General features: G+C 41.3%; 2 protein-coding genes and 1 long non-coding RNA gene across 6 annotated transcripts in view; 1 reads left to right on the top strand and 2 right to left on the bottom strand.

Moving 5' to 3' along the window:
• On the top strand, positions 1-23242 carry SRPK1 (SRSF protein kinase 1). Of its 3 annotated transcripts, XM_017835782.1 has the most exons (16): positions 1-73; positions 170-230; positions 8831-8949; positions 10039-10147; positions 10564-10651; positions 10818-10905; positions 12367-12473; positions 13142-13307; positions 14167-14192; positions 14681-14894; positions 15180-15608; positions 16832-16932; positions 17870-17977; positions 19298-19367; positions 19807-19899; positions 20798-23242. In XM_017835782.1, the coding sequence occupies exons 1-16, from the start codon at positions 61-63 to the stop codon at positions 20980-20982; spliced, it is 1977 nt and encodes a 658-aa protein (XP_017691271.1). In that variant the 5' UTR covers positions 1-60; the 3' UTR covers positions 20983-23242. The 3 variants fall into 3 exon arrangements, with proteins under 3 accessions (XP_017691271.1, XP_017691270.1, XP_017691269.1); XM_017835781.1 differs by lacking the exons at positions 1-73; positions 170-230 and adding an exon at positions 524-594; XM_017835780.1 differs by lacking the exons at positions 1-73; positions 170-230 and adding an exon at positions 6479-6516.
• Positions 20233-27536, bottom strand: part of LOC108507637 — a 9048-nt gene continuing 1744 nt past the window's right edge. The window contains exons 2-3 of the long non-coding RNA XR_001878208.1: positions 21328-21331; positions 20233-20243 (exon numbers count right to left, since the gene is read on the bottom strand). This is a non-coding gene — a long non-coding RNA (uncharacterized LOC108507637). The remainder of the gene's footprint in view (positions 20244-21327; positions 21332-27536) is intronic.
• LHFPL5 (lipoma HMGIC fusion partner-like 5) overlaps positions 24080-27536 on the bottom strand; it is a 3973-nt gene continuing 516 nt past the window's right edge. The window contains exons 2-4 of one of the 2 annotated variants that reach the window (XM_017835784.1): positions 25019-25255; positions 24648-24680; positions 24080-24382 (exon numbers count right to left, since the gene is read on the bottom strand). In XM_017835784.1, the coding sequence (XP_017691273.1) occupies positions 24664-24680; positions 25019-25255 (254 nt within the window). In that variant the 3' untranslated portion in view covers positions 24080-24382; positions 24648-24663. Of the gene's footprint in view, positions 24387-24647; positions 24681-25018; positions 25256-27536 lie in introns of both variants that reach the window. The other variant, XM_017835783.1, reaches the window with a different exon arrangement.

The raw sequence follows: 27536 nt of genomic DNA on the forward strand, positions 1-27536 counted from the left end.
CCCGGCGCGACGCAGGGGCGGGCACAGCGCAGGCGCCGGGGGGCGCCGGCGTTGGCGGCCATGGAGCGGAAAGGTGAGCGCGGCGCGGCCTCCATCGGCCCCCGCCGGGCCCGCCGCCCGGCCCGCCGCCCCTCACGCCCCTCTCTTCTTCTCTCCCTCTCTCCCTTAGTGCTGGCTCTGCAGGCCCGAAAGAAGCGGACCAAAGCCAAGAAGGACAAGGCCCAGAGGAAGTAAGTGCGGCCCCGACTCTCTTCGGGTGGTATCTCCCGCCGGCACCGCCGCCTCTTTGTTTCCCTCGGGTGTCCCCTCGGGGAAGGGGCTGCCGATCCCGGCGGCCGAAGCGTGCGAGACCCTCGGGCTGGGCCGGTGTTTAACGGGAGCTCAGTTGAGGGCACGTTTCTCGTGCTCGTGGCCCGGAGCGGCGGTTTTGCCGCCCAGCTCTCCGCCCACGGCCCCTCGCCGTCGCCTGTCGCGGTTCTTTTGGCTGGACGGGGGAACGGCAGGTTCTGTGTTCCCTGCTTCTCCCCGAAACCCAGAGATGGAGCTGGAGTCGTGCTTATGGATGGAGCTCCGTGTCGGGCTCTGTCCTTGCAGTTTCCTTTCCTCAGTCGCAGGCTGTACCCCGGGGAGAGTTTGTCAGCGTCCCCTCTCTGCAGCCCCTCGAGCGCTTCAGTAACTGCTGGCTTGGGAACCAGCTTCTCTTGACTCTTCTTCCTCCTCTTGCCCCCTGAGATTTTCTTTTAATTTTTTTTTTTAATCTCACCGAAAGAATGCCATAATGCGTTGTTTACTTCTTTCTGTAACTTTGATGCTCTCGTGTGGCTTCTCTCCTACCACAGGAATGTCACAAGTCTTTATGTGTGGTGAGCTTTTGGATGCAGATATAGAAATTAAAAGAACTCGAGTAAATACTAAACAATGGCTTCCACCAGACTGCATTAAGTACTGTGTTCAGTGCTGCTCGTGGGTTCCTTTCTAGTGAAAGGTGATGTAAATACTAGAGCTGGTTCTGTGTGCTCCATAACATGCTGCTTATTCCTGTAAAATCTCTGGTGTCTCAGGAGGTTTTTTACTCGCTGGTACCTAGGAACCAAAGGTTTTCAATAAGTAAGGCTTTGAGGGTGGGACTTGGAGGTTTTTTCCTTTAGGCCTAGAGTGATGCTTTCTTAGTCACTTCCTAAGAAAAAATCATGTGGATTTTCATTTTTTTTCTTGTTGTCTCCAGCCGAGATTCAGTTGTTTTGGAGATAGGGCTTTTGAGGAGCGAGGAGCACTAACTAAAGTATTTGGGAGATGCGTGTTATGGTTCCATGCTGTTCTGTACATGTTCCTGGTATTTCTTGAAGGTAGCATTAGGACAATTTTTGAAACTCTCCTCTTTTTCTAATTTCTGTGCGAATAATCCATTGTTTAATTCTATACATGTTACTTTTTTTTTCTTCTCTAGCTGCAGACAAACAATACTGACTCTGCCAATAGAGTCCACAGTGCAGCTGGAAAGACTGATTTCTGTGTAAATTCTGAGGTTGCTGAATGGTAACTTTCAGTGCTGGCATGTTGGTGGTGGTTTGGTTTTTTTTTCTTTTTTTAATCCTTTTTAACCACATATCCAGGACAGGTTATCTGTACTGCTGGCTAGCTCTTGATTTTGCCACTAACCTTGATTTGAGTGCAGAGCTGTACTCTTTGTAAAATGCTGTGTTTATATTCTTAAACTACATGCTTCGACTCTGTTTTCTGGTACCATAGTTTTATTAGATCATGCCTCAGAAATTAAAGAAGCTTGCATATGCTTTATGTTGTACAACTAAAAGAACCCAGTGTCAGCCTCTAACTTTAGATACAGTTCCACAATATTTATGCTATTTAATACAAAGCTGCTTGAGTTAAATCTTCTAAAATAAGCTTAGCTGGGTTGTTGCAAGACTTTCCACAAAATCTAAACTTGGAACTGCGTGGAATGTGTCTTTAACATCTGATGTTCTATGGTAGTTTAGATTGCGCATGTAACTTTTTCTGTAATATATTGTATTCTGTACTTGTGCAGTAAAAAACATGAAACAACTGATTTTAAAAGGTTGAGTTTAGTAAGTACTATGAATTATTATGAGTAAGTATAAAAATGCAGAGAATGTTCTGAAGGGATTTAAAACAATTCAAAATATCTTTTATTTTAGAAAATAACTGCACCTACTTTAAGTTTACCTATCAACTGAACAAAAAAATCCACTTGGAAAGGTTAAAGTAATCAAAATGAGTTGTGTTTCGTACAAAACTGGAAAGTTACTTCTTTTTTTCATCATGCAGTAGTTACATCATTCAGACAAGACAAGCCTAAACTGGTTATTTACAGAAACACCTTCTAAATACTAATTATGGTTCTGTGTATAAGCTTTTTTTATGGGAAGGTCAACCACGTTCTTAATTTTCTGCAAATTCAGGATGTTCCTATTTCTTTCCATCTCTCCTGGCTTAAAAGTTGCATTTGATATCCATGAAGGAGAGAATGCATTTATCACAACACACTTCTGTAGAAAGACAACAGGTAGAGTTTCTTGGAATTATGAAGGTGAGGTACCTATGTTTTCCCATGCCAGTAAAACTACTCCAAACCTTTGGTGATACGGAAGACTCATTAAACCAGCAGTCTCAAATGTTTGCTCAGGAAGTTTCTACTTGCCAAGCCTGCTTGTTAGTTCTGTCGCTGCCACTGTAGAGTTGGAAGAATATCATGGCTGTGTGCTTTTGCTCAGATCCCATATCTGTGAAAACCAAGGAGAAAGACGGGGAGGGTGACAGCTGAATGCCTTGGAGGGACAAAATGCAAGCTTAGATACAAGGAGATCCTGAATTCTAATATTGATGTCACTGGGTTGCTTTGTAGCCTTGAGTGAAGCATTGACTTCAGTTTCTTAATTTCACCATTTTCCATCAGAAGGACAAGGAATTAGAATGAAAATTCCTTTAGTCTAAACTCTTTTTAGAAAATGAGAGGCTTTTTCCTTAATGTTAAGAATATGTCAGGAAATATGCATGTCAAAGCTTTAGTTGCTAACAAAACACAGGGAGCTTGGTACGTAGGTTATTGCAGTTCGTGTTGCTGCCCAAAGGTGGCTCTTTGAAAGTTATCTGGGGAAGAATGTGGTGTAATAATTTTATAATTTCTTGAGGTGTGAACATCTTGGGTGCTGACAGTCAGTTGATTCCCAAAGACACTCAAAAAAGCCTTTCAAAAAGGAGCCTGTAGGTTTACAAGCTTTTGTTCATACAAAAGCATTAGGAAGTTTAACTACAAACTCTTCAGATAGCAGTATCTGGTGAGGTACATTCAGGTAGTTATTTTTGCTGAAGTGTCAAAAATGCAGAAGTCTTTTGCAGTTCTTTGAAGTAGTTACTATGTCTCTGGAGTTCAACACTGGGAGACAGATGTGTTAGATGTAGTATTTGCCCTGGTCCTGAGGAAGGTGGGAGAGATGCACAGTGCTTTCCTGGGAACACTTCTCAGACTAGTTTTCCTTGTGTGACTTCTGTGGAATTGCAAACATAATTCTCTGTGTAGTCTTGCTTCCACCCTATCTTCCCAAGTGCCTGCAATATTCATTATTTTCAAGAAACTGGTTTACAGTTACCTGAAATTTTCTGGCAAGACTCTTTACATGGAGTGAAACCTCATTTCTTTCTTCTTCCTCTCTTGTATTGCTGTGAAGAGAGACAAAGTTGGTAGTTTCTCTATGCAGTCTGGGGAGCAGAAATTCTTAGTAAGATCTGATACTTTCAGGTTGTTATTGTATGTCTTGCTCGTATCACTTTACTTCTGTCTTTGAGGAGCCTTGGAGTTCTGACAATCACCTTGGTTTCTTTCTCAACTTGTTCAAAGCTTTGCCTGGGATCAGGATCTTGGATTATGTTTTCCTCACTTGTCTTTCATAATTAAGACCAGGGATATGTCTTTCATAAGTATTTTGAACACAAGTTTAAGGTAGAGTAAGAATGCATTGTCCTCTGAATTTTTTCATTCAAATGCAGAAGTGATTATCAGACTGTGACAGGACACAGCTGAAGATCTGCGGGTTTCCATGGAAGTACCGTGGAATAGCTGGAATAGCAGACAGTTCTACAAACAGCTTGTTCAGTGCTTGTGTGGGGGAGTGGGTATGGGGAGCAAGAAACTTGATTGCCTGTTATTTGTGTATTAATACTGTTCCCATGTGGAAGCCATTACTTATCTTCAAACTGAGATCCTGAAGATCCACTAATCAAAAGTATGTCTTGGTGCCTCTGAGTACTGTTCTTTAAAAGCTAAATGTTCAACCATCTCCAGTCTTTTTTTAAGTTCTTGAAAGTGGTAGTCCTGTAGCTCTGGGATGAGTGCTCTACAGCAGCAAGTATTGTGGATTTGCCCTACTGTGAGAGCATACCAATTTTTTATTCAGAAAAATAGGGATGCAGGAGTGAATGAGTTGCAATAATCACAAAATAATGTGGATTATAGACTCAAAAGGCCCCTATAATCTATGATTTATTATTCTCTCAAATCCCCTCAAAATAGTTGAAATTTCTTGAGCAGAAAGATCAACTGCATATAAACAGAAAAATACTTCTATCATTTTGGACCTGAATTCGTACTGAAGAGTTCATGTGTAATCGGTTACCATATTTATTGAACATGAGGTTTGCCAGGAGATCTGCATGTAAGCATTTTGGAGGCTGGCATCAGAAGCAGTCATTTCACTAGATATGCCTTAACATGATGTTGAAATTACAGACACACTAAGGAACAGGAATAAGATGCAGCTTGCAAGCATACTTCCTTAAAGAGGCATTGTCTTGATGCACAGATGTGAAAATGGGAGGGAACTTTTAAGTCTTGGCTTTTCACCATGCCATATGGAGTTTTTTCTTTTTCTCAAATGAAAACAAGGAATTTTTAACAACACTGAAGGTGAGATCTTGCTGTAGTGGGTGTAGAGCCCTGGAAATGATTGGCTGGATGGTTAAGGTGGAAGACAGCACTTTGTTCAGCAAGTCCTACAGTGTGTTAACCTTTATCTGTGGCACCTACAGGGTGAGCTGGAGTCATCATTCATGTTACATTCACTGAATTGAATTCTTCTTGGGGGTATTCATGTGTGTAATTTGAGCTCACAAATAAGGGATGACAATGTTTATGAAGACTGTGTTGCAGATGACTTAAAAATCATTTAGGAAAGCATTTCTCTTCAGTTTCCTACAAATGGGTGTAATCTTTGCCAATATCAAGGGAGAGGCAAACTGAAATAAAAAGGTGTAAAAAGAGTATCTTTTTTGTTAGTACATATATAAGGATGATGGGTGTGACAAAAGTGATTTGGGCTAAATGTATGTTGCCTTCCTTGTCTGAGGGTGGACGGAATCTGCTTTTGTATCTACTTAAAGCAAATAACTTTTACCATCCCTGCTGTGCATTGCAGAGGTGAACAAAGTTATTGGCTGATATCTTCAATGAACGTGGATCAAAATCTTGTCTACAGTGGAAAATTTTGCATGTTGTTAGTACCTCTTCTAATATGAAGAGGTTTGGCAACGCTAAACTGTTAAAGGGATGTTCAGATTTCAGTAAGCTTTTAAGGTGAAAATACTTTAGATATACAACCGAATGAACACATTTCTTCTTTAAACCTCTTGGCTTGAAACTGCAGGACCAGCTTCAGAGTGTCTTTCACTAATAAAGTCCTGCTGTCATGTTGCTGACTTGTTTCCCCTATCACTTACATAAACCAGCAGGATAAACAGGCACAGGAAATGGCTGGTAATTCTTCTGCATTGTTGGAGGATGATGTTAAGTGCCTGCTGCTGTGAAAAATACTCAGTTCAACTTTTTAAAGAAAATTTGACTTCTTCTGCTTGTTTTGTTACTTTTAAGCATAAAAGATAAGTTTTTCTTGTAACTCTGGATGGGGAAGTTTGGGATTACTTTAGAAAATTCATTTTTACTTTGAACGCCCTTTCTCTTCTGCATGTTTGTGCTGGCATTTCTCTATCACAGGGTTGGTCTGTTGACAATTACCATGATCCTTGTCTTCATTCCGAGCTTTGAATGCAGTGGGCTATTGAATAGGCAAATAAAACCGGCTGGTTCAGGAAGATGAAACAAAGTATCTGACTGAAAATCTAATTTCATGAGAGGGAAGAATGAGACAGACATCAAGAGAAGGGGATGAATCTATTTATGCTTACTCCCTAACATGACTGAATTTGCAGGAAGATCAGCTGAGAGCAAGCCCCAGCCTTGCTGCACGGCCCTTCACCTGCAATGCAGTGCTGGGCAGCTGCGGCTGGGTGCTGGAGGCAAATCCCTCTTCTCCCTCACTCTTACACAAAGCTTTGCTGTGTTCGAGAAGAACCAACCCCTCTGCCTGCTGCTGATGTCCCCCTGCTCCCCAGATAGTGTGGTGTCTGATTTTTGATGGCTTTTTTGAAAACTATTGGGCTGACTTCGGGAATTTCTTTATCAATGGGAGGCCGTGCTTCATGCAGGTAGGTTACACTCTTTAATTTTGTCTCGTGAATTTATGCTGTTCTTCAGGCATTGCTGAGAGAATAAGGACTTTCAGGAGGGTCTCTAGATGAGGATTCATACAAATTCCGTAGAAGATCTAGCATTTTACCTTAGCATTGCTGTTCCACATTGTTTTTCTTAAGTAGAATACTGCTGTATAGCTGCAGAGGGACCCTGCATATCCAGTTTATTCTGATGTTTAATTAGCACATTAAGAGAGCAAAAGGAAAAGGTGATCAGGATGTTTTTGGGTAGACCAGAGGTGGCTATAAAAATAAGTACCCTAGAACACTTGATTTTTAATGTGTAAATAATTGTTTTGTATAGAGTTTTTATATACTTTATCTGCATTTTGCAGTACTGCCAACAGCTGTTTCAGCTGTCACCTTTAAATACTGGGTATAGTATGGATTTTTCTGCTGTCTTTAACAGCCTTTTGTGCTTTTTAGAGTAGTGTCTTTGTAAGCAAAGCAGACAGATGAGGCTTCTGCTTTTGTGTATCAGTTTTTCTTAGGTAGTAATACATATTCTGCACTGATTGATTCTCTCTTAATCTTCAGCTGACATGGTCATTTTGAGGGAAGAATATGGTGGGATGTAATAACATCAAATGAATTTTCACAGGAAGGTGAAGGAAAGAGATGTGTTTTGGAGATGATTTCATAAAGGAAATAGCACTGTAGAAATGTATATGACCTGAATACAGCTCTCACATTAGTTGGTATAATAGATTATAATGTAAAAGTGAAATGCTTTTGGATCTTCATGACAGACTCAGATGCAGACTACCGGGTGTGTCATGTGCGAGACTGTCAGCATGATCCATCAGCCCTTTAGGAGGGACACAGAAAGCTTCCAAGAGAATGAATGGGGTTTAATGCTTCCAGTAACTTCTCCCTCGATGCATGAAATTACTATTATTAAAAACCATTGGGACTGCAAAATGGCGTGATGTTTCTGTCAGTAGTTCTTAAGGTGAATTTTCTTTTGAGTCCTTTCCAATCCCCTACATCTTGTGCAGTTAAAGTAAAAATCTTGAAACAGCGTTGGAGAGAATTACTCTTACGCTATGTATGTGGCTCCTGGGCTTAAATTCTTTCCGTCCAATTCTGTGTTCTTGTTCTCTTTACCCTGTCTATAGGATTTGTTGTCTATGAGCATCTAGTTTCCCCTTCGACCATTCTGTCCATGGCCCTTTCTTGCCATTGCTGCCTGCAATTATAAGTGTTTGCATTTTATGGAAGGATCTTGAATATTAAACTTCGTAGACATTTAACCGTTCCCTGTAATGCTTTGTAAAATAAATAAATTACCTGATTTAGTGTTGTTTCATGAGCTGTTTCGCTGTGATCAGTGTGATGCCATAAAGGAGTTGAGACACGGGAGACAGTGTATGTTTTAACTTGGGGAACTCGAACACAGCGTGAATGTGTGAGAGCATTGAGGTGGCCTTTGCAGACATGGTCTTCACAAGCAGGAACTCAGAGTAGCACATTGGGTGAAAAGTTAAACACCTAACATTACTAGTTTTATTTATGAACGTGGGAGTGAAAAATTCCATCGCCTCAGTGCCTGATTTCAATCCCTCTGCAATAACAAACTCTCAGCAGTTTGCTGAACATCTTCTGTGTACTCCCCTCTCTGTAGTTCAGACAACTGTAATAAACTTTAGACCTCTGGTGAAGAGAAGAATTAGAAATGCAGCTTACCATATGAGAACAGGAGAAATAAAGGTCAGTTAGGGGCTTTAGAGTTCTAAAGTGTTAGAAGCAGAAGAATTGTTAAACATTCATTTGACCTTGAACGTGAAAGAGATGAAGGGCACAAGTTCTAAAACACTGGTTTACATTTTTTCCAAAGGAGTGAGAATTGATTGATGTTAGTCTTTAAATGTTGATGAATGTTATTTTAAATTTTCAGGTTTTACATGAGGTAACAAATAAAATATAAATTTGCTTCAGAAAAATCCTCATTGAATGAAAGGCTGGGAAGGGGTTCAAAGAGGCTAACGTTTTGGTGGATCATTAAGCTTTTACTCGCTATCTGGTCTGGTCTTTTCTTTGTTCTTCTATGAAAGTGAATCTAGGACATTAAGTTGTATTTCTCACTAGTATAGGAAAAATTATTTCTCTCTACTTTTATACTAGCTTAGGAGTAAAAGCATTTAAATGTGAATAGTTTTTCTGAAGGCTGAATATTGCGTCTCCTCCATTATCAACAATCCCTCGTGTGACACAAGAGGTACAGGCTTCAAGAGAACATGTGTGAGACACACAGTGTATTCTCTTTCAGACCTGACACTCAGCACCGGGGCCCCGCTGCTCATTCAGAGAGTGATGTCCCAGAGCAAGAGGAAGAAATCCTGGGATCAGATGATGATGAGCAAGAGGATCCAAATGATTACTGTAAAGGTGAGAATTTGCCTGTTTAAGATGCAGGATTTGCAATTTAATTCCCTTCATTTCTCACTTACTATAGAGAATGAAAATAGACTCCATCATACTTCAAGGGTGTTTTGAGACTGCATGATGATAACATTTTTCAAGCCAACATGAAATGGAGAAGCTCTTCTCCAAGTTTTCTTCTGTTATCAGTCAAGATTTGAGTTGAGAGCTGTTTTTAATGCATGAGTTAAAGCTGTTAACTTTTCCTCTGTGCCAGAGGACTTTCATTATTGATAAAAGCAAGTAGGCATTTAATTCCTTTTTTTATTTTCATTGTAAAAAGGACACTTTCAAATCCTTTTCAAATTCTTCAGTTTTCTTTTGAAGATCAAATCATCATGTTGGTCCATTCTTCAGAAAACTTTGCGTCTGCAAATAGTCTTCCACTGTTTCTCTGAGCAGAAACTAAATACAGAGAAAATGGAAATGCCAAATCACAATTTCCTTTCTTGTTTTCTGCTAGTTCCATTGTATGTCTGGCTTTTCATGTTTTTGCTTCTATTATGGAATCCTCCTGCTTAGTCAGTAGCTTGAGAGATATATGGGGAACAGGGAAGAGACTTCCCTGTTTTCAGTGGTGATGTCAAGTGGCAAAGTGCCTTTCAGTCAGGAAGGCAATTGCAAGGAAAACTCCGGGATCTCGGCTGCAGTACCCTTTCATATAATGGGGTCAGAGCATGCAAAAGCAATATTGATACTTAGCTGAAAGATTCTGTTACTGACCATTACAACCTGTATTTTCCAAAGATGATCAACCTAGCAGACTTCAGATGCTTGCACTGAGGAAATATTATTTTGGGATGCTGTAGAGATTACCTAATTGAAAAGATGGACATGTCATTCTAGTTCAATTATATTAAAACTTTCGAGTCAACTAGAGGGCTGTTCACAGTTTCTTCTCCAACATACTGTGTATTTGTACTAGCAAGATCCAATTAGAGAAACGCTTGCGTTTGTTTATATGATTAAAAATTTAAACACATCAAATAAGTCTGCCTTAAGTTTTGATGCTTGTTCCACACACCTGTTCTTTGGTTCTTCCTGCTATTTTTCTAGGTGGTTATCACCTTGTGAAAATAGGAGATCTCTTTAATGGACGATACCACGTGATTCGGAAGCTTGGATGGGGCCACTTCTCCACTGTGTGGCTGGCTTGGGACATCCAGTAAGTCTTTCTGTTCTAGCTAGTGTTTCTGGTGGGAATTTACAAATGTGATCAGAAAACATCTTTTTACTTTTAGATAAAAACACAAAACATAGCTGTCTGCATCCTAAACAGAAGTTTCTTTTGATATTGTGGATGCAAATGTGTGGGAGGGAGTTAACAGGACAAACCACATATGTGGGAAGAGTACTCTTGTGTTCAGCAGTTTCTGACCTATTATTACATTTTAGGAGAAATTATTAACATGAATGTTTTATAAAAAAAGACTCAAAGACAGTCTTTGAGTGTTTAAACCTTATTTTTCCATTATGCATAAAATAAGCTCTCTTTCATGCAAAAGAATTGGGATAATCCTGGAGAACAAGTTCTTTGTATGAGCATTAACTGTTTCCAATTTACTTGCCATGTGTGAATAGAGGGAGGAGATTTGTGGCAATGAAGGTGGTGAAGAGTGCAGAGCACTACACAGAAACAGCACTAGATGAAATCAAGTTGCTAAAATCGGTGAGTGCCTGAATTGTGTTTAATTTTTTATTTTTTTTTTCCATTTTGAGGAGTTTAAATTTGTCATGTGCTTGATATTTCTGGATCATCTAGCTGCAAAAACTTTGTGTAGAAACCTAGCAGTAGTGCAGTAGATCTGACTTCACAATAATCTCTTTCTCTGCAGGTCCGCAACAGTGATCCAAATGATCCAAGTAAAGAGAAAGTTGTTCAGTTATTAGATGACTTCAAGATTTCAGGAGTCAATGGCTCTCGTATCCTTTTGTGGAATAACAGCGAAGAAGTGCATAAAATGGGAGTTGCTTGGGCAGCTGTCCTGTTTGGGCTGGGGAGCAATGCCCAGGCATCCCTTTCCCTGCCCAAGGAAACCTGCTGTAGAACGGTCTGCTTCAAAACTGCCTGCTAAGCTCAGGTTCAGAGTGATCTTTCAGCCTGATGTAATGTGTGTCAGCCGTGGAAGCCGCACTGTTTGGTCCTGCTTTTAACGTGCCGATGCCATCAGTGAATCTGGGCTGAATGGCTGTATAAGAGGTACCTTTGGGGTAGGAGAACTTATCTATCCCAACCCCTCCATTTTGCAAGCAGCCTGTTTAAGCCTATTTAAATAACCTGTTATTTAAGTAAAGCGATACAAAACAGTAAGATCAGTAGGTGAAAATAGCAAACACATGCCATCTATAACTTGATAATAAGCTTGTTTTCTAGTTATGGAAGCATCTTACTTTGTACTTTATCAACATTGTTAGCATGTTTAAAAATGTATTGCTTTGAAAATACCCTGTAATTCTGTGAACAGCCTTTTAATAGGCAGTTACTTGTAGCAAGTCCTAATGGATCCTTAACATTTGAAAGTCGGACTTCTAGGCATGTTTTCACTTTGCAATAGCTTAAATTTTATTTCAATGAGAATTACTAAGTGCTTGAGATAATTGAGCTGTAGATTATAAATATTCTAACACTTCAGAAAACAGTAGGCTCATAATGTATTTCCTCTATTAACCTTCTGAGTAAATGTTGACCTGATCTTGTGTTTCTTCCACTCTTGTGAAATGTGTACTTTCTGCCAGTGTATACAAAAAGCAGCCTAATAAAGTCTTAGGAATTTGGATTCTAAAGCAAGGGCACTGTACTGAATATGTCACTGGAGTGACTGTAGCTGTTGAGATCTTATAGCCGAAAAGCAGATAATGTAAATATTGTTGAAGTCCAGGCTTTGTCAAAAGTTTGTTTTGCTGGTAAAGAGGCAAGGGAGGGTGAAGAAAGTAACCTAATTATTCTGAAGATGACTTATTATCTTTTCAGATAATGCTGCTACAGAGAGATCTGGCATCGAGTTTTGCCTGGGGTGAAAGCCTAGGCTGTTCCAAACTGTACATTGTTGGCTTGAAGCCCTCTCACTACTAGCAGGAAATACTAATGCATGCTTGCTTGTGTAACTGGCTTGCACTCAAAGCAAGAGATTGCTACTGCTGCAGTAGGACCATTGTGCTAACCAACTCCATCCCTCTGTATTGCATGTTTTAGATAATGGTACTATTGTGTAGGATAGGATGATGCTGTTGAGGAAGGCAATTTTTCTAAGCTATGTCAGAAGGATGAGGGTTCTTTAATATATAAGAAAATATAACTGGTGTGGATTTCTTTTGATCCTCAGTCCTGGGAATTCGGGGCTCCCTGGGTCAGGATGTCCATTTTTTCCCTTGATTGAGTTCCAGATATCTGTATGGTGTTTGAAGTTCTAGGACATCATCTTCTGAAGTGGATCATAAAGTCAAATTATCAGGGGCTTCCACTCCCCTGTGTCAAAAAAATCATCAAACAGGTAAGTTCCAGTTCTGACTGCACTGTTCCCCTTGACCCAGTTAAAACTCTTTCACTAATCTTTCTCATTTACAAGAAAACAAAAGTTAAAAATCAGTGGTATCTCTCTCGTGCAGCAAAATATTCTTGGGTTGATATTTCCTTTCTCTACTGCAAACTCCTGCTGCAGATAGTTATTTTCTGCCAGTTAAACCATGATGGGAGGCCAGCTGTGCTTTTACCTCTTCTTACCCCAGTCATTCCTCATAAGTGAAGTATTTTTTTAAAGTGTCACAGTAAGCACAGTGCTTAATGATAGGAAGAGCAAGAGAAACCAGTTTTCCCCACTAAATGGTTGCCTAAGAAGAAACATCTTTCTACATGTGAGGTAGAGGGGAGGAGGAAAGTGTGATTTTATTGTAGAGTATTAAGATTACATTTTCAACTTTGATAAGTTATGAGGGTAAATAGAGCATTTTCAAATCATAACTAAAATCTGTATGCAAATCTCTATTTTGTGACACTGTGTAATAACCACTGATCACATTAGCTCTAATCTGGAGCATTCTCAAACACAGAAGCCCTTCGGGTTCATTGGGCATCCTAGGCTATTTTGCATTTTTACTTCACTCTCAATTTGCTCATTATTTGCTTTGTCTAATGGTTGATTTCCTTCTTTCTTATCTGCAGGTTCTTCAGGGTTTGGATTACTTGCATACAAAATGTCGAATCATTCATACAGATATTAAACCTGAGAACATTCTTCTCTGTGTTAATGACCAGTATATTCGCAGGCTGGCTGCAGAAGCAACAGAGTGGCAGAGATCTGGGGCTCCCCCACCATCTGGCTCTGCAGGTGAATTTTTTTTTTTTTCACCCCTCCCCTGAAAATTGGTGCTATCTCTCCTACATACCCCCAGATCATCACTAGTCTCACTAAGGAAAACTTCCTGAGTACAGTGGAACAATTATGCAGGCAGCCTCTGAAAACCCAACTGTAAACGGTGAAGTTAGTCATAAGTTGTAACTCAGAGATGACTGGGAAGGCAGCTTGTGTAAGAAAAATGGAGGGATGATAAATGCACTCTGGCACCTGCTTTTAATACAGCTAATCTGGCACTCATAAAGTGGTAGGATAGTCAGTCTTGCATAGCACAATCATGATGCACTCAATATAGAACTGGGATGAAAATGTGGCAACATATTTCTCACATTTTCTTCAAAAGTTTATTATCTTCCATTGCATGAAGCTGTACCAGTGTGTACTTTTCAAGAACTACTGCAGTGTGTATTGGAAGGCTCTATCAGTCATAATCTTACAAGACCAACATTGAACTGAGCCCATCATAGCATATCTTAGCTTAAGAAAGCTTCCTTAAGTTTAGTATTTTAATGCTTTGATTTGCATTTTCATTTAGGTAAGATGCATAATACATGCAGTACATGAAGCTACGTGACAGGAAGTTTGTTTCTGATATCAGTCAAGCAAGTCTTCTATCTGGAATTTTAATTATGCATTTACACATTTAATACTTTTCTCATTTTTTTTTATCGTTGCATTTTTGTAGAGAAATGAGCCCTTAAAATAACAGTTGCTGATATCATTAAAGTGTTATTACCAAACCACATAGGAAAAATCTTACCTTAAGATCAGAATTCAGTTATAGTTTTTGAATATAGACATACTAATTTATTGATCTTTCTTTTCCTTTCAGTGAGCACTGCACCACAGCCAAAACCAGTAAGTGTAATAGCTTTCATCTGTAAGTATCCATCTTCTGATAGCATCTACTGCATTGTTTCATAATCCAGTCAGTGTTAAGGGAAAGCAACCTCATATCAGAAGAAAAAGTGTGATTTGTGTTTGGCATAGGCATCACGTTCAATGCTGTCTTGGAGATGTAAATAGTATTAGCTCATGTATCACCAGAACGAGTCCTTGTGGTGATCTCAAGGTCTGTTGTGAAAGCAATTTTTCTGTAGAGTCTGAGATCCCTCACTGGGAGAATAATGTAGGTTTCTCAGGTCAGGGCAAAAATGCACTGATAAAAGCCATAGACAACTGGTTTGAAAGCTATAATAGCTGCTTTTTATCTGAGAGGAGAGCTATCTCCGACATTTTCATCGCAGACTGCTTCCTCAGCTCTAAAATAAATTAAAACTTGGCACATTTTAGATTTGTTGAAATATGAAATGCTAAGTCAAATTTCTCTCTTTGCCTCTGTGTAGGCTGACAAAATGTCAAAGAACAAGAAAAAGAAGTTGAAAAAGAAGCAGAAACGGCAGGCTGAGTTGTTAGAGAAGCGAATGCAAGAGATAGAGGAAATGGAGAAGGAAGCAAGCCCTGGGCAGACACAGCCTGAGGAGGAGGAAGAAGCTCAGACCCCTCTGGAAATGCTCATAAAAGTTAGTCCACCAGAGGAAAGTGTCGGCAAAAAGACAGGTATGGACCTGAAGTATTGCTGACGTGGAGTGAGCAGTGTTGTCCATTCACTCGTGTGGGTATGAGGAGAGAGTACCTTAGTAGAGTTGGCTGTTGTCATTTAACCTTTTTGCATTGCATTCTGCCCTTCTAAAGAGACTGGGAAATGTCCTGTTGCAAACTGAATTAATGCATGATTGTGTTCAGTTACATTTTGAGAACTCCCTACTTCTGTGGGCTCCTTGAATAGCTTCCAGCTATTTGTTTAGACATATTTTGCGATATTCTTTTTTTCCACTCTTCCAGCACAAGTCCTTGTACAAGAGCCATCTAATCTAATGGAAAGCAGCGTGGAAAAATGTGTAACAGAAATAAACTGCAACGGAGTGATACAAATGACGGACTTCACAGACTCTGGGAATCAAGGGTCTGTGCGACTTGAGGATGACCTTCATAATGCCAATGACTGTGGCAATCACCCTCAAACACAGAAGACTGAGAACTTCCATAGCTGTAATTACAGTCAGCATAACGCTGACTCAGAGAACAGGCCTCAAGAAGCAATGTCGGACTCGTTGGTGCCCTTAGTTTCAGAGGATTCCATGGCGTGTCAGCCCACATCCAATGACAAGCAGTCATTCAATGCGCAGGAGATTAACAATTTTCAGGAAAGCATCCAGACAGAGATCCCTTCAGAAGACGAGAATGAGAATACTAGCCCGTCAGACAACAAAGGTATAAGGGGAACCTTGTAAGGCAGGGCTCCTTTCTCCTTGATGTGGGAGAGTTCTGTTACAACACTTCATCAGAGTATTAATAGAAATGTGCATTTTGTAGGCGAAGTGATCAGAACCACCTGGTTGAGATTTTTCCTGCCAGGAATAATTAACCTGACAGTTATACTTCAAGATGTTCACTGCTTGTAGCTCCTGGTTGTAGTTGCACCTTAGTTTTGACTTTTCAATGCATAAGTGTTCCTACTTTTAACAAGTACTTATACACTTGGTTTTCAGTGTAAGAACATCTCCTCCTTTGAATAAGGTGTTGCTTATTCAGTTGTGATTTTCACTAATAGTTAGAAACACAAGTTTACAAATTGTCACTGGCTGCTAAATTAGGGGATAAGTACTGTTCAATGTATTCTGATAGTGTACAGCAGTTTAAACACATTCCAGGTGTGTGTGTTAAAATATGAATGGATAAAACTGTCTACTTTTGCATCTTTGTGTCAATGTCAGGTAAAGTATATCTACTTGGAGAAGGAGGGCAAAACTAACATTTGTACTTGTTAAAAAAAAGGTATTCTAGCATTTTCTTGCCAGAGTACCACTGGGGAGTTACATGGATGAAAAGTAGCAAGAGAAGTTTATGTTTTGAAACTTGAACTGCAATTAGGTGGATGCGTCTGCTAGATTACTAGGCGTCTTTTGCTTCTTACGGCCCTTTTCCAAATTGCTGGATGTAATTTAGTGACTTAATATTTTTGCTCTCCACTGTGTCATTCAGTTTTCCCAATATATACTTTAGCTCTTGTAATTGTGTTGCAGCAGTGAGTGACGGGTATATCAAAAAGATAGTATAATATGGGGACTTTCCTTCTTCAGAGACTTAGGGATTGTGAGGCTTGTTCTGTTTCTGGCAATGCCCTTATTTCAGCGGTTTTTTTAAATATAGACAGACTTCTTAAGGCTGTGCAAAGAGTGCTGGGAAAGTCACTCTTGTATATGCTTACTTGTCCTTCTGTCCTTCTGCTTTGTGACACCAGTCAGTTCTTAATGGTGGTACTTCTGTTGCTGATAGTGGAGACTGCTGATTTTTATACCTAAGCATCAGGGAGGGAAAAGTTCTGATCTGTAAGAAAAACCCTTCCTGGCTAGGGAGAGGGTGATAGGATTTGGGTGACAGATGGTGACACTGTCTGTGTAGCTTTAATCAGCTGTTGTACACATTGCCTCTAGGAAAATCAACTGCTGGGAATTTCCTTCTTAATCCTCTTGAGCCCAAGAATGCAGATAAGCTCAAAGTGAAGATAGCTGACCTAGGAAATGCCTGCTGGGTGGTAAGTGTACACTGTTTTCACACTGACTGTTTAAACCTGCAAATTCATTCACAGTATGCCCAGATGGAAAATAATCTGTAAAAAAGGTTTTTAGACCTGGCTGTGAAAGTAGTGAGTTTGAAACTGTGACAGGGAGAAACAGAAGGGGAAGCAGGGACACTAAGAAAGAAATGGTCCTCTAAACATAAGCTTTTGGTCCATGCTTTGGGTGCCTCACTGGCATTAAATTTACTTCTAATAGCCCTGTGAACCATGTCACATACAGTGCATAGAAATCTGAGTATCTGATATTTCTGAAGGAGTTTGTAGCTGTCTTGGAGACTGTGAAAGTTGCAAACAATTGCTCTGATGTGCTAGTTCTGTAGTTTGTCAGACCATTTCAGTGGATTTGGGAGCCGCGTGAAAGATACTCGTGCAATAAAACTAAAAAGTTTTCTTTGATGGTTGTGCTGTGCTGCTTTCAAATGTTTGACATTTCAAATAGAAAAAATGTCTCTTTTACTTGGCTTCTAAAATGGCAAAATACTTCAGATCTTGTGGGACAGATGAGTCTCAACTCAGAATTGCACATCAGGCTTGCAGTGTCTGGCAGGGTGATCTCTTACATTGGTGTTGCTTATCTGATTTAAGGTAGCTGGATCATGGCCTCTCTGTCATGACTGGGTAGGAGAAGGGTGCATTTTCTGAAAGTCTTCCCTTATTCTGTTTTTGTGGCTTGCTTTTCTCTAAATTGCTGGACTGTTTCACTTGAGGAGGAGTGTCTCACGTAGAGCATTTAAACAGCACTTGTAGGAATATAAGGAAATAGTTAATGAGGATGTTAAATGCAGATGAAATGTAATGGTAATGAGCTTTGATCTACTGTGGCCTTCCAGGTTGTTGATTCTCCTCTTTTAAACAGTCTTTAACTTTTTAGTAAAACATTTCTTTTATTTAGCACAAGCACTTCACTGAAGACATCCAGACAAGACAGTACCGGTCCTTGGAGGTGTTGATAGGGTCCGGGTACAACACCCCTGCTGACATCTGGAGCACAGCATGCATGGTGAGTGGTGTCAGCTGGGGGATTTCACACTCTTTCTACAGAGCATTCTGGGGAACTCGTTTGTGCTGTGTGCTCTGAGCTGCTGAGTGACTGGCCAGGCCTGGCAAAAAACCCTTACAAGTGTTCAGTCAACTTCCAGACTTGCTGAATACCGTGTTTCCATAGCAGAGTTGTTTTATTTTTTTTTTTCCCCCATGTGTGGCTTTCCTTTTGAAAATTTAGTTGTACAGCATCAGCGGATTCCAAATGTGATTGTACTTTGCCCATTGTGATTTTTGGAAAAACAAGACAACCATGCAATTCTGAAGACGATATCTTTTTATATTAAAAAAGCCTTCCTGCTGTATCTAGCACTGTTTCACAGATGCCCTCAGTGTAATTTCTAATTTTCGTCATCCTCTGCGTGTTTAATCTGGTGTATAATCTGAGTAATGCTGAGATGAGGCTGAAGCTGTTCCTGTAATAGCTGGCAAATGTAGAATATGGTGATTAAAAAGATCAGTCTAGTCAGTTACCATATGTGCCTCTTTAGTGTCTCCATTCTGTGTTTTCTACCTATCAAAGCTTGGGTTTTATATTTTAAGCTTGGAAAATAGACATTTTTGCTGTTTTGAAAAACAAGCTGTGATTTTGACAAATGTGTTAAAAGAAAAGGTGACAGGGTCGTGTTTTCTCTGCAGAGCGTGTGGCCATAATTACACTGTGTGCCTAATTCAATAATTTGGCAACAGCAGTTCATAAAGAAAACTAAGAATACAGAAGGTCAGAGGTAGTATTCTGAGTACAAATGAATACATAAAGGGTAAATATGTTACAGAATTTAGGAGCGGTGCGTTGAAATGAATGCAAATGTTCTTCTCATTTAAAACATGTTTTCATATCTACAGACAAATGTTCAGAAATTAACTGAAAAAGGCCTCTGAAATTTGGGGAGAGGAAAGAATCTTTGTACAAAGAAAAAAAACCAACAAGCAAAACAAAACAAAAAACCAACCCCAGAAACTATAGTTTAGACATGACATCGTTTTTGCAAAATGCTGTTGAGGGGAGGAGGAGGACAGGCTACACATGTGTTTCACACTGGTGTCCTGCACTGTGCTGTGATCCAGAATTCATCATAGATGTGCCTATGATGTTTTTAATGGAGTTGTTAGAATGGTGCAAAGTCATTGCACATCTTAGGCTGTAATGGTGTACTTAACCTGCAAAAATCTCGCACACAGCTATAATCTTATTTTTCCCCCCCCGCTTTGCTTATGGCCCACAGAGGTTTGCACTGTGTTTTGAAGTGATTTAATGTGCTCATTTCTGTTTGTTTAGGCCTTTGAGTTAGCAACAGGAGACTACCTGTTTGAGCCTCACTCTGGAGAAGATTACTCACGAGATGAAGGTCTGTTTGCCTAAGTCTTCCCTTTTTAAAATGAGACATGAAATTCAGTGGTTGCCTCTTCAGAATGAGCCTTCTCTTTTGAGTGAGCAATGCAAAGGCTCCTTGCAGAAACATTATTTACCCAAATCCGCAGCAACTGTGCTAAAGCCTCTGCAGTAAAACACTGTGCAACAAGTCTATATTCTTGTTCTGGTGTTTCACATTCCTCTTGCTCCTGGATTCTCTACCTTGCATCTCAAACTGATCAGGGCTTCAAATTGCCCTTATTTTTTTTCTCCCCCTTGCCCCCTGGCTTTGTTGTTGCTTAGTGTAATCTTGATTTCAGGTTGATATCAAAGTAATTTTTAAGGCAGATAATGTCTTTCTTATATCCCAGAACAGGAAACGGCAGCATAAAGATGTCTTGTGTATTTTTGGTGTTGTTTTTTTTAACATGCAGATCACATTGCATTGATCATAGAACTTCTGGGGAAAATACCTCGCAAGCTCATTTTGGCAGGAAAATATTCCAAGGAGTTTTTCACCAAAAAAGGTAAAAGGAAACAAAGGAAATACCACTTATCCCCTCATCTTCTACCCCAAATACACAGTAATGTCTTGCTGGAACTGCCAGCAAAGATGCCTCTTTAAGTCTTTCCTTTGTTTTATGAAAGGCTTCATCAGTGAAACTGCAGCTAAATCTAAGGCATTCTTGTTTTACTGCTAAAAGTATCCTACATCCTAGTACTTGACATCTTGGTGTAGATCAAATGTAGCAGGTAGAAAAACAGTACATTAGATATTTAGTCAAATGATGTAGCTTTATTTAGCTGATCTTTGTCAACTAGAGGTGGTGACTCACTTTTGAAGACTTCTCTAGACAGCTTTGCTCCATTTCTAGCATGCCAGTCACCTTAAATAGTGCCTTGCATCATGAGCCATATTGCTCAGAGCACATAACATTATCATAAACCCCTAAGTACCCCAGAAATGTATTGAGTTGAAAAAGTAGGTTTTGACCTAATTTAATACTTTTTTTTTTAATAAAAACAAACTCTTTTTTCTTAGTAGCGTATTGCTTTCTCAAACAGTGCAGTATACATTGCATGTATTCCAAAGTCAATGGCATAGTGTTTGTCTGTCATGTCGAAGCAGTATAGCTGGTGATTTAATGAAGGTAGTATTTGCTTATATTGGATCTGAAATAGCAGGAGGTGAAAAAAGAACCTTTCAAGGAAGTACGTTTCTGTAATACGCTTACAAAGCAGTAGAAAAGGGGTTTTACTGTAATTTACTTCTCCCTTCAGCATGCCCTACCACATTATATTCCCTATGCCCAACTATTAGAACAGTTTCTGAATTCAATCTATGTTTAGCTGTTCAGCCTATTTTATTGAGCTGCTCTGTTCCCATGTCTTGCCAGACTTAACCTGTCTGTCTTGGGTTTTCAGGTGATCTGAAGCACATCACCAAACTGAAGCCCTGGGGCCTTTTTGAAGTGTTGGTGGAAAAATACGAGTGGTCTCAAGATGAGGCAGCTGCATTCACAGACTTCTTACTACCTATGTTGGAGCTGATCCCAGAGAAACGAGCTACAGCAGCAGAGTGTCTCAGGCACCCTTGGCTTAATTCATAGAAGCTTCAGTGCAGTGCCACAGCGTTACACTCTGGTTTACAGCATACCCTACACACACCCAGCTGCCCCTTCCCAGATCCATTGTTCTCCTTGTTCACTTTCAGTGTGAAGTTCTTCCTTCAAGGCTTCCAAGATTTTAGATAAATCTAACCTGTTCTGCTGAATTTGCTTGTGTGACTTAATGGGGACTTTCCTCAGCCAGTGGGCATCATCTGTGTTTCACCTTGATTGGGCTTCACCAAAAACTAATTGACTGGAATATGAAATCTTCCCTCAGTCTCCTCACTGTTAGGACCATGTGTTACAGATGTGAGCTCAGATGTGCTCTCTTAGCTAGATTTCAACTCTCCTTTCTTCATGAGGGCCATGCAAAGATCTCACTGACTCAGGAGTAAATTTCCCTGATCCAATAGCTAGTGACGGGGTGAGAAGTAACAGGTGGCATCAAGGTGGTGCCACATCCCTGTAGAGCGAAGACCTTGAAGTCCTCCATCACTTTCTAGGTATCTACTGTATTCTTTCCAGTCACAAACTTTTATTTAGTTCTAGCTGCTTTTGAAAAAGCTTTTTAAACCTAGGTTTTAGTATCCTTTATTTCTTCCTCCAAAGTGTCCTGTCCATTAACCTTTTCCTTCCCCATACCCTTGGTAGAATAGTTTCTGAACTTGGTGATATTTTCTACTTCAATGCCTGTGACTAAAAGGCAAGCAAAATAAGCAAAAGCTGGAACTGACTGAACGCACAATCTTCAGCACACAGATGGGTTCACCCCTTGGTCTGCAAAGTGAGAGCCTTGTTGCAGGCAACTCTTAACATTGTAGCAAGACGTAAGGTTTTGGGATTTTTTTTATCCCTAACTGGCACTTTTTTGCCTTGCTTGAGGTGGTTGCTGTATTTGTGAGAGACTGCTTTTCACAGATGCAGTTTACTCTGACTTTTAATTTTTGATCATTCACTTTTTCCCAAGGAAAGGGTTGCAGCGCCTGTATCACAGCCATGCCATAGCCCTGGACTTTCAAAATTAAAACTTGAAATCTCTGTAAAGATTTCTTTTCTCTTAATTTGCTTCAGGTGCGGGCCTTCAGAAATAACTTCCCAGGATGGGACTGCCTTTTATTTTCTGGGCCATTAGCACAGGAAGAGCTAGCAGAAGTGGAAGAGAATTGACTTTTCCATGTAGATACTGGGTTAGAAGCTGTTTCTAGAGTTACCCCAAGTAAAAAGTGTTCTATGGGGCTTCTATGTAAACTTCTCAGAGGGGGTTTGGATATAATGAGTTAAATGGGTTAATTTTAATTAAAAGTTAAATCACTGTGGCATTTGCTAGTTTTATGATGGCTTCTTCTAGAGTTGCCCATCCTATTACAGATTCAGTGCATCCCACTCTTCTCTAAGCAAGATTTGGCAGCGTTGAGACTTCAGAGGCACTTCCTTACTCTGGACCAAACAAGCCTTTGGATTTGTGGTGGCTTTCAGAGGATAGAAGTTGCTGGAGGCCATGCAGATGCTATCCAAGACAATTACATTGCCAAAGCTGCGAAGATCACTGTTATGTGTCACTTCTATGTGTGTGTTTGGAAATTTTGGTTTATAAGGATCGTTCATTCATAAACCGGATCATTTAATCCACTGGAAAAGAGTTTCTCTGGTTCAGAGCCTGATGGGGCTTATTTATGCAAATCATGCTGCATGTTCCTTTAGTGGTAGATCAGATTCTCTATGCATATAATATAAAGTGAAAGGCAGGTCACATACCAAAAATGTTTCAAACGGCTGATTTGACAGTTTTTTTTCCCCCGTTCATCTGGAGTTTTCTAGTTCTAGGTCTCTTCTGTATCTGTTACAGGACTGCAGACAGTACTGGGTTCCAACTTACTGTGAAGATACATTGGCAGGCAAACAATTCCTGTGCTCTTGAAAGCTTGCCCAGTCCTGCGTACTTGAGACTGGCTGATGAAGGAACATTTCCTAGAAGGGGTCTGCAAGCTTTGACTCTTAAGAGCTCCTGCCCATCCTTTCTTCCCTTTCATCTGCCGCCTCTGACTGGAGGAGGAGGTTTTTTACCCAGATAGCTAAGGCTAGAGCCAGCTTGGGAGTTAAAGACCTGCAGAAGCAGCTGTCACAATTCAGTCTTGTACTGTCTGCTTATTCACTTGGGGTTTGTTAAATTTCCAAGTTGCTGTAATGTGCTCACACTAAAGGATTTGTACTTGCTGTGTCAGTCTAAAACCTGAAGGAAAATACATTTTTATTCTTTCTACTTGGGTGCTTTGTCTTTTTTTTCTTCATGAAAGCCCTACAATAAACAGATCATTTAATAACTGAACCCTAGTCTTCATACATTCCCTCTGTAGGTCTGTTCTTTCTGAGTCAGTGGCCCGTGGATGAAATTTGCTTCAATAGTGAGTGATTTCCAGAATGAGACAGAGGGAGATGGTGTAGGTGAGGATTTTGTTGCTGGTATTGTGATCTGTTTCAGAAAGGGGGGAAGAGTAATAAATAGCAGGACAACTCTGCTGGAATTTTTCCATTCTAAAATACATTTTTCCTTAAGTTTGTCGTATCTCTGCTGTCTTCCCTAGCCAAGAATATTAACAAAACCTTCCCAGACACTTTTTTAGAAGGAAACATAAAATTGTAAGGTACTTGTTGGAACTGAATTGAATTGACTGCTACAGGAACCAACACATTACAGCAAGTAGAAATCAAAATGTAGACTAATTTTGGGTTCTGACAAGGTAAGAGCTGGACAGGATAATGTTCTGCTTTATCTTCTGCAGAAATGGACTGTGCCACAGGCTGCTGTGGGTGGGTGTTGGATGGGATGAGAGATGATGGCTAAATCAAGTTATGATGGCACCATCTGCTGTGGTTTGCAGGTGCTGTTACAGGCCTGCTACAGCCCAGCAGACTGGGTTTTGGTTTTGTTGTTTGGTTTTTCTTTTCCCGGGAAACTGCCCTTTTGGTTATTGTTGCATAGAGTGGGAAACTGATTTACCGCTCAGGTAGGAATTGGCTGTCATCATATTTTTCAAGTAAAAGTGCAATCTGGGACATGACAGAGGGTTCCCTCTGCCCTGAGCAGACTAACACAAAATCCAAAACACTGATTTTTATTTTACTTTTTATTCATAAGTAATTTCCTTGAAAGAAGGTGTACAAACCCCACAAAAAAAGCAGCAAATCACTGTCATTCCCCTCTTGCCCAGGACCCATCTTGCTGATGACCCCATGTCCAGTTTGGGCTCTTCCCATCAAATAAACTCCACGAGAGCTGTGAGCCAAGAGCAGCCCCATGGGTGAAGAAAACAGTTGTAGAAAATCCACAGAATTTGGTAAGTTTAAATCTCCTAGAAAAGTCACTTTAAAGAAAAGAGCTGATGAAAGAAGAGCTCTGGGTCTCCCTGGGAACAAAAAGAATAAGTCAGCTGTTGCCAAATGGAGTATGACTTCAAATTTTAAGCTTGTGTTATTTCATCATTTGGCAAGGGTTTATGTTTTCCCAGTTCTGGGATGCAAAGCAAAGACTATTTCCTCTCTAACCACAAATAAAACCAATGTGACTATAGCACCAAAACCAGTTGTCAATCGTTTAGTAATCAGAATACAACAGCAACGTTATGTGTGCTGGGAAGAAACATTAAAAGTCTGTGGGTATCACTTACGTGGTAATGAGCTCTGTCAGTCATTTCCCTCTTCTGTAAAACAAGAAGATAATTACAGTGTTAATGGGGTGTGGTATAAAACTCAAAAGTACTGGGTGTGTTTTACGGGTTTGTTTTCAAAAAGTGAGAAAACAATTTAAAACAGGATGAGGAGAAAGCCCCATGCCTGTGAAAGTTAGTATGGGTCCATTTGGCCTCCTGCCTTGTTCTCCATCAGTCTTCTGCCTGCTGCTGGCTCTCCATCCCTATGAAGCAGTGTGATGACTATGCCAGGAAGGAAGCCAGCATCCTCCCAAATAACAGCAATGAGCTGGGTGGTTGAAACACTGCAGCAGGACAGGACCCCAGAGCTCAGCCCTAGCTGTCTTTACCTTTATTTTCCACTTTGAAATCGGATGGGAGGAGGTTGTCCTGCCGGTTCCCCAGCACAAAGGCCAGGAAGGACAGTATGAGAGCGTCGAGGATGCCAATGATGCAGAGGATGTAGGCCCAGCGCACGGTGCAGGCACCCAGCGTGTATTTGTCTGTCTTGTCCCCACACAGGCGCTTCACCTCGCTCGAGTCCCAGCCGTCAGGGTAGATCAGGCAGCCAATCATCAGCCCAGTAGCTGCAGGGAGAGGGACACACGTTTCCATTGGGGGACATTACAGTGGCCACAAGTTGCATCCTGAGCTGATACTGGGAGGTGGAGGAGCATGGCTGCAAACGCAGCACTACAGACAGATAAGGCACTAGAGACTGGTTTGCCAGGCTTACAGGGGTCCTGTGGTTGCCCATCACTGTGGGCTCTGCTCTGTTCCACAGCTGGGGAGGAGCAGGATACAGTATGCTGCCTTCCCACAAGTCAAGGACATGCTGCACCAGCATCTCCCATCACTCTGTTGCCCAGGCAACATCTCTCCTGCCTCTGCATGCATCCTTGGCCATGTCACTTCAAAGGAATGTTTTCTCCAAACAAAACTGGAATGGGTTTAGTCTGTGCAAGATGGTGAACTTTCCTAGTACCCTGTAAGTAGCTGATTTCAGCTTAGGGTTTGCTAAGTTAGAGCTGGTGTCAGCAGCAGCTTTGCAGGCAGATTAATTCTGCTTGTTCAGCTGTAGTGGTTCCAGCCCAGCCACAACACGTCAGCTCCTCCTGTGATTGTTCTCAGTGTACCCACGACCTCAACAGCTGATCCAGCCTGGCCCCAGGGCCCTCAGCATGTCACCTTTGCAGCTTTGCCACGAGAGTTGCAACAACCTTGGTGCTGGCAGGCTGTTGAAGCTCCTGTTCCAAAAGCTTGGAAGTACTTTTTTTTCCCTCCCAACATGCCAGAAAAACTGTTGTATTTACTGGACAAGAAAAGTGACCGGGCTTGGGATAAGAGGCAAGTTCATCTATAATGCTTTGGGACATGATTAACAGAGGCCTTTCACATCCTCCACTGTTATCTTGGTGCAGAGCATGGAAGTAATTCGTGTTTTATGTGTTTTGGTGCAGATGCAGGGCTGTTCCCAACTCCTCTCACACAAGAAACAACCCCATGGTGGGACCTCTGGACAAGCAGATGTTTGTCCATGCCCCTCTTGGACATCTGCAGCCTCCTGCAGCAGTGAGATGCACCTTGCCCCACACCAGTGCCTCTTCTCTGTCACTGGGTGCTCAGTAAACCAGAAAAGACTTTTGAGGCAGTTGCTTTGTCCTTTTCCGATGTTTTCTTTTTCCTTGGCTTGGGGACAAGCGAGCAGCAAGGCGAGCAGGCAGCTTCCTTGGTCTGCAGGGAAGATTTCTCTTCACTGAAAAGCAGCTGGTTTATTCTGTATTTAATTAATCTTCCCTGTAACTAACTGAGAGGAGAGGCACAGAGAAATGGGGAAAGCTGGAATGAAATAATTTCTGTGAAAATGCACCCTGGTACACAGCAAAGGCCAGGAAGTGAATCCTCTCTAAGCCCGCCCCCTTTGTAAAGTAATTCCTAAAATGCAGCAGCACCTGACCAGTTCTGCCTGTGACATGTTTCTCTTCCCCCATCCAAAACAAAATAAATACAGGTAAAAGCCCCACATACCACAGCAAAGCCTTTCCCTGCTCCAGTTCAGCTCCCCAGGATGCTGAGCTGCCCCAAGCCTCTTATCTAAATCTTTGCTTGAGCTCGCTTCTTTAGCTGGGAGCTGGAGAAACCCTGATGGACGTCTCACGGGGTGTCAGCTGGGCTGTCCCTTCCGTGGGAGCTGTGGCATGAATGATTCAGGAGCAGCAAAGGGCTGGGTTGGGTTTCAGCTGAGGCTTTGATCAAAAACAGGAGCTGGGTTACCAGGTGTCTCAAGTGCATTGGGAGAGAGGTGGGGAAGGCTGGAGATCCACAGGGGTGAGCAGAAAAGTAGGAAAATGCAAGTGATGGTACCAAGTCATACCAAGTCAGTCTCCTCCTCCTCTTGATCTTCCTAGTACATTATTCCCTGAGCTCACAGAGTTATTAAAATAGCCCAGCAAATGTTATCACTGTCTCCCTGCTTAATTCCTTCAGGATTCCAAACACAGCAGGGAGCTCCATGCCCCAGTCCTGCGGGGTTTTTGTGCTCTCAACTGATACTCCAAAGCCACGAGCTCGCTGCACAGTGGGGCTGAGCAGGAGCGCTGGCTGGAGGGAAGCTCCTCCAGGTAAGTGGAGCCAAGCAGGGGCCGGGCCGTAGGTGCCACGCGGTTTTGCTGCAGCAGCAGCACCCAGGGGGACGCATCGCCCAACATGCAGTGAGTCTGCTGTGTCTCAGCTGCTCTGACAGGCTTTACTTACTACAAACTCCACACTGGTAACCAGTAAGGGAGAGCAAATGGCATGAAGGTGACACAGGTGTCTCTTTACAGGCCAGCCCCGCTCTCAGCAGGGTCGAGGTGGGGGCAAAAAGGG

This window comes from Lepidothrix coronata, unplaced genomic scaffold, assembly GCF_001604755.1.
Source record: "Lepidothrix coronata isolate B3197 unplaced genomic scaffold, Lepidothrix_coronata-1.0 Scaffold263, whole genome shotgun sequence".
NCBI classification, from domain to species: domain Eukaryota; kingdom Metazoa; phylum Chordata; class Aves; order Passeriformes; family Pipridae; genus Lepidothrix; species Lepidothrix coronata.

What these genes read in the sequence shown, in the direction of transcription:
- SRPK1 (XM_017835782.1), top strand. An exon ending in CTGCACCACAGCCAAAACCA is followed by an intron (nt 14,193 to 14,680) that starts GTAAGTGTAATA and finishes GCCTCTGTGTAG; the next exon opens with GCTGACAAAATGTCAAAGAA. An exon ending in GGAGTTTTTCACCAAAAAAG is followed by an intron (nt 19,900 to 20,797) that starts GTAAAAGGAAAC and finishes TTGGGTTTTCAG; the next exon opens with GTGATCTGAAGCACATCACC.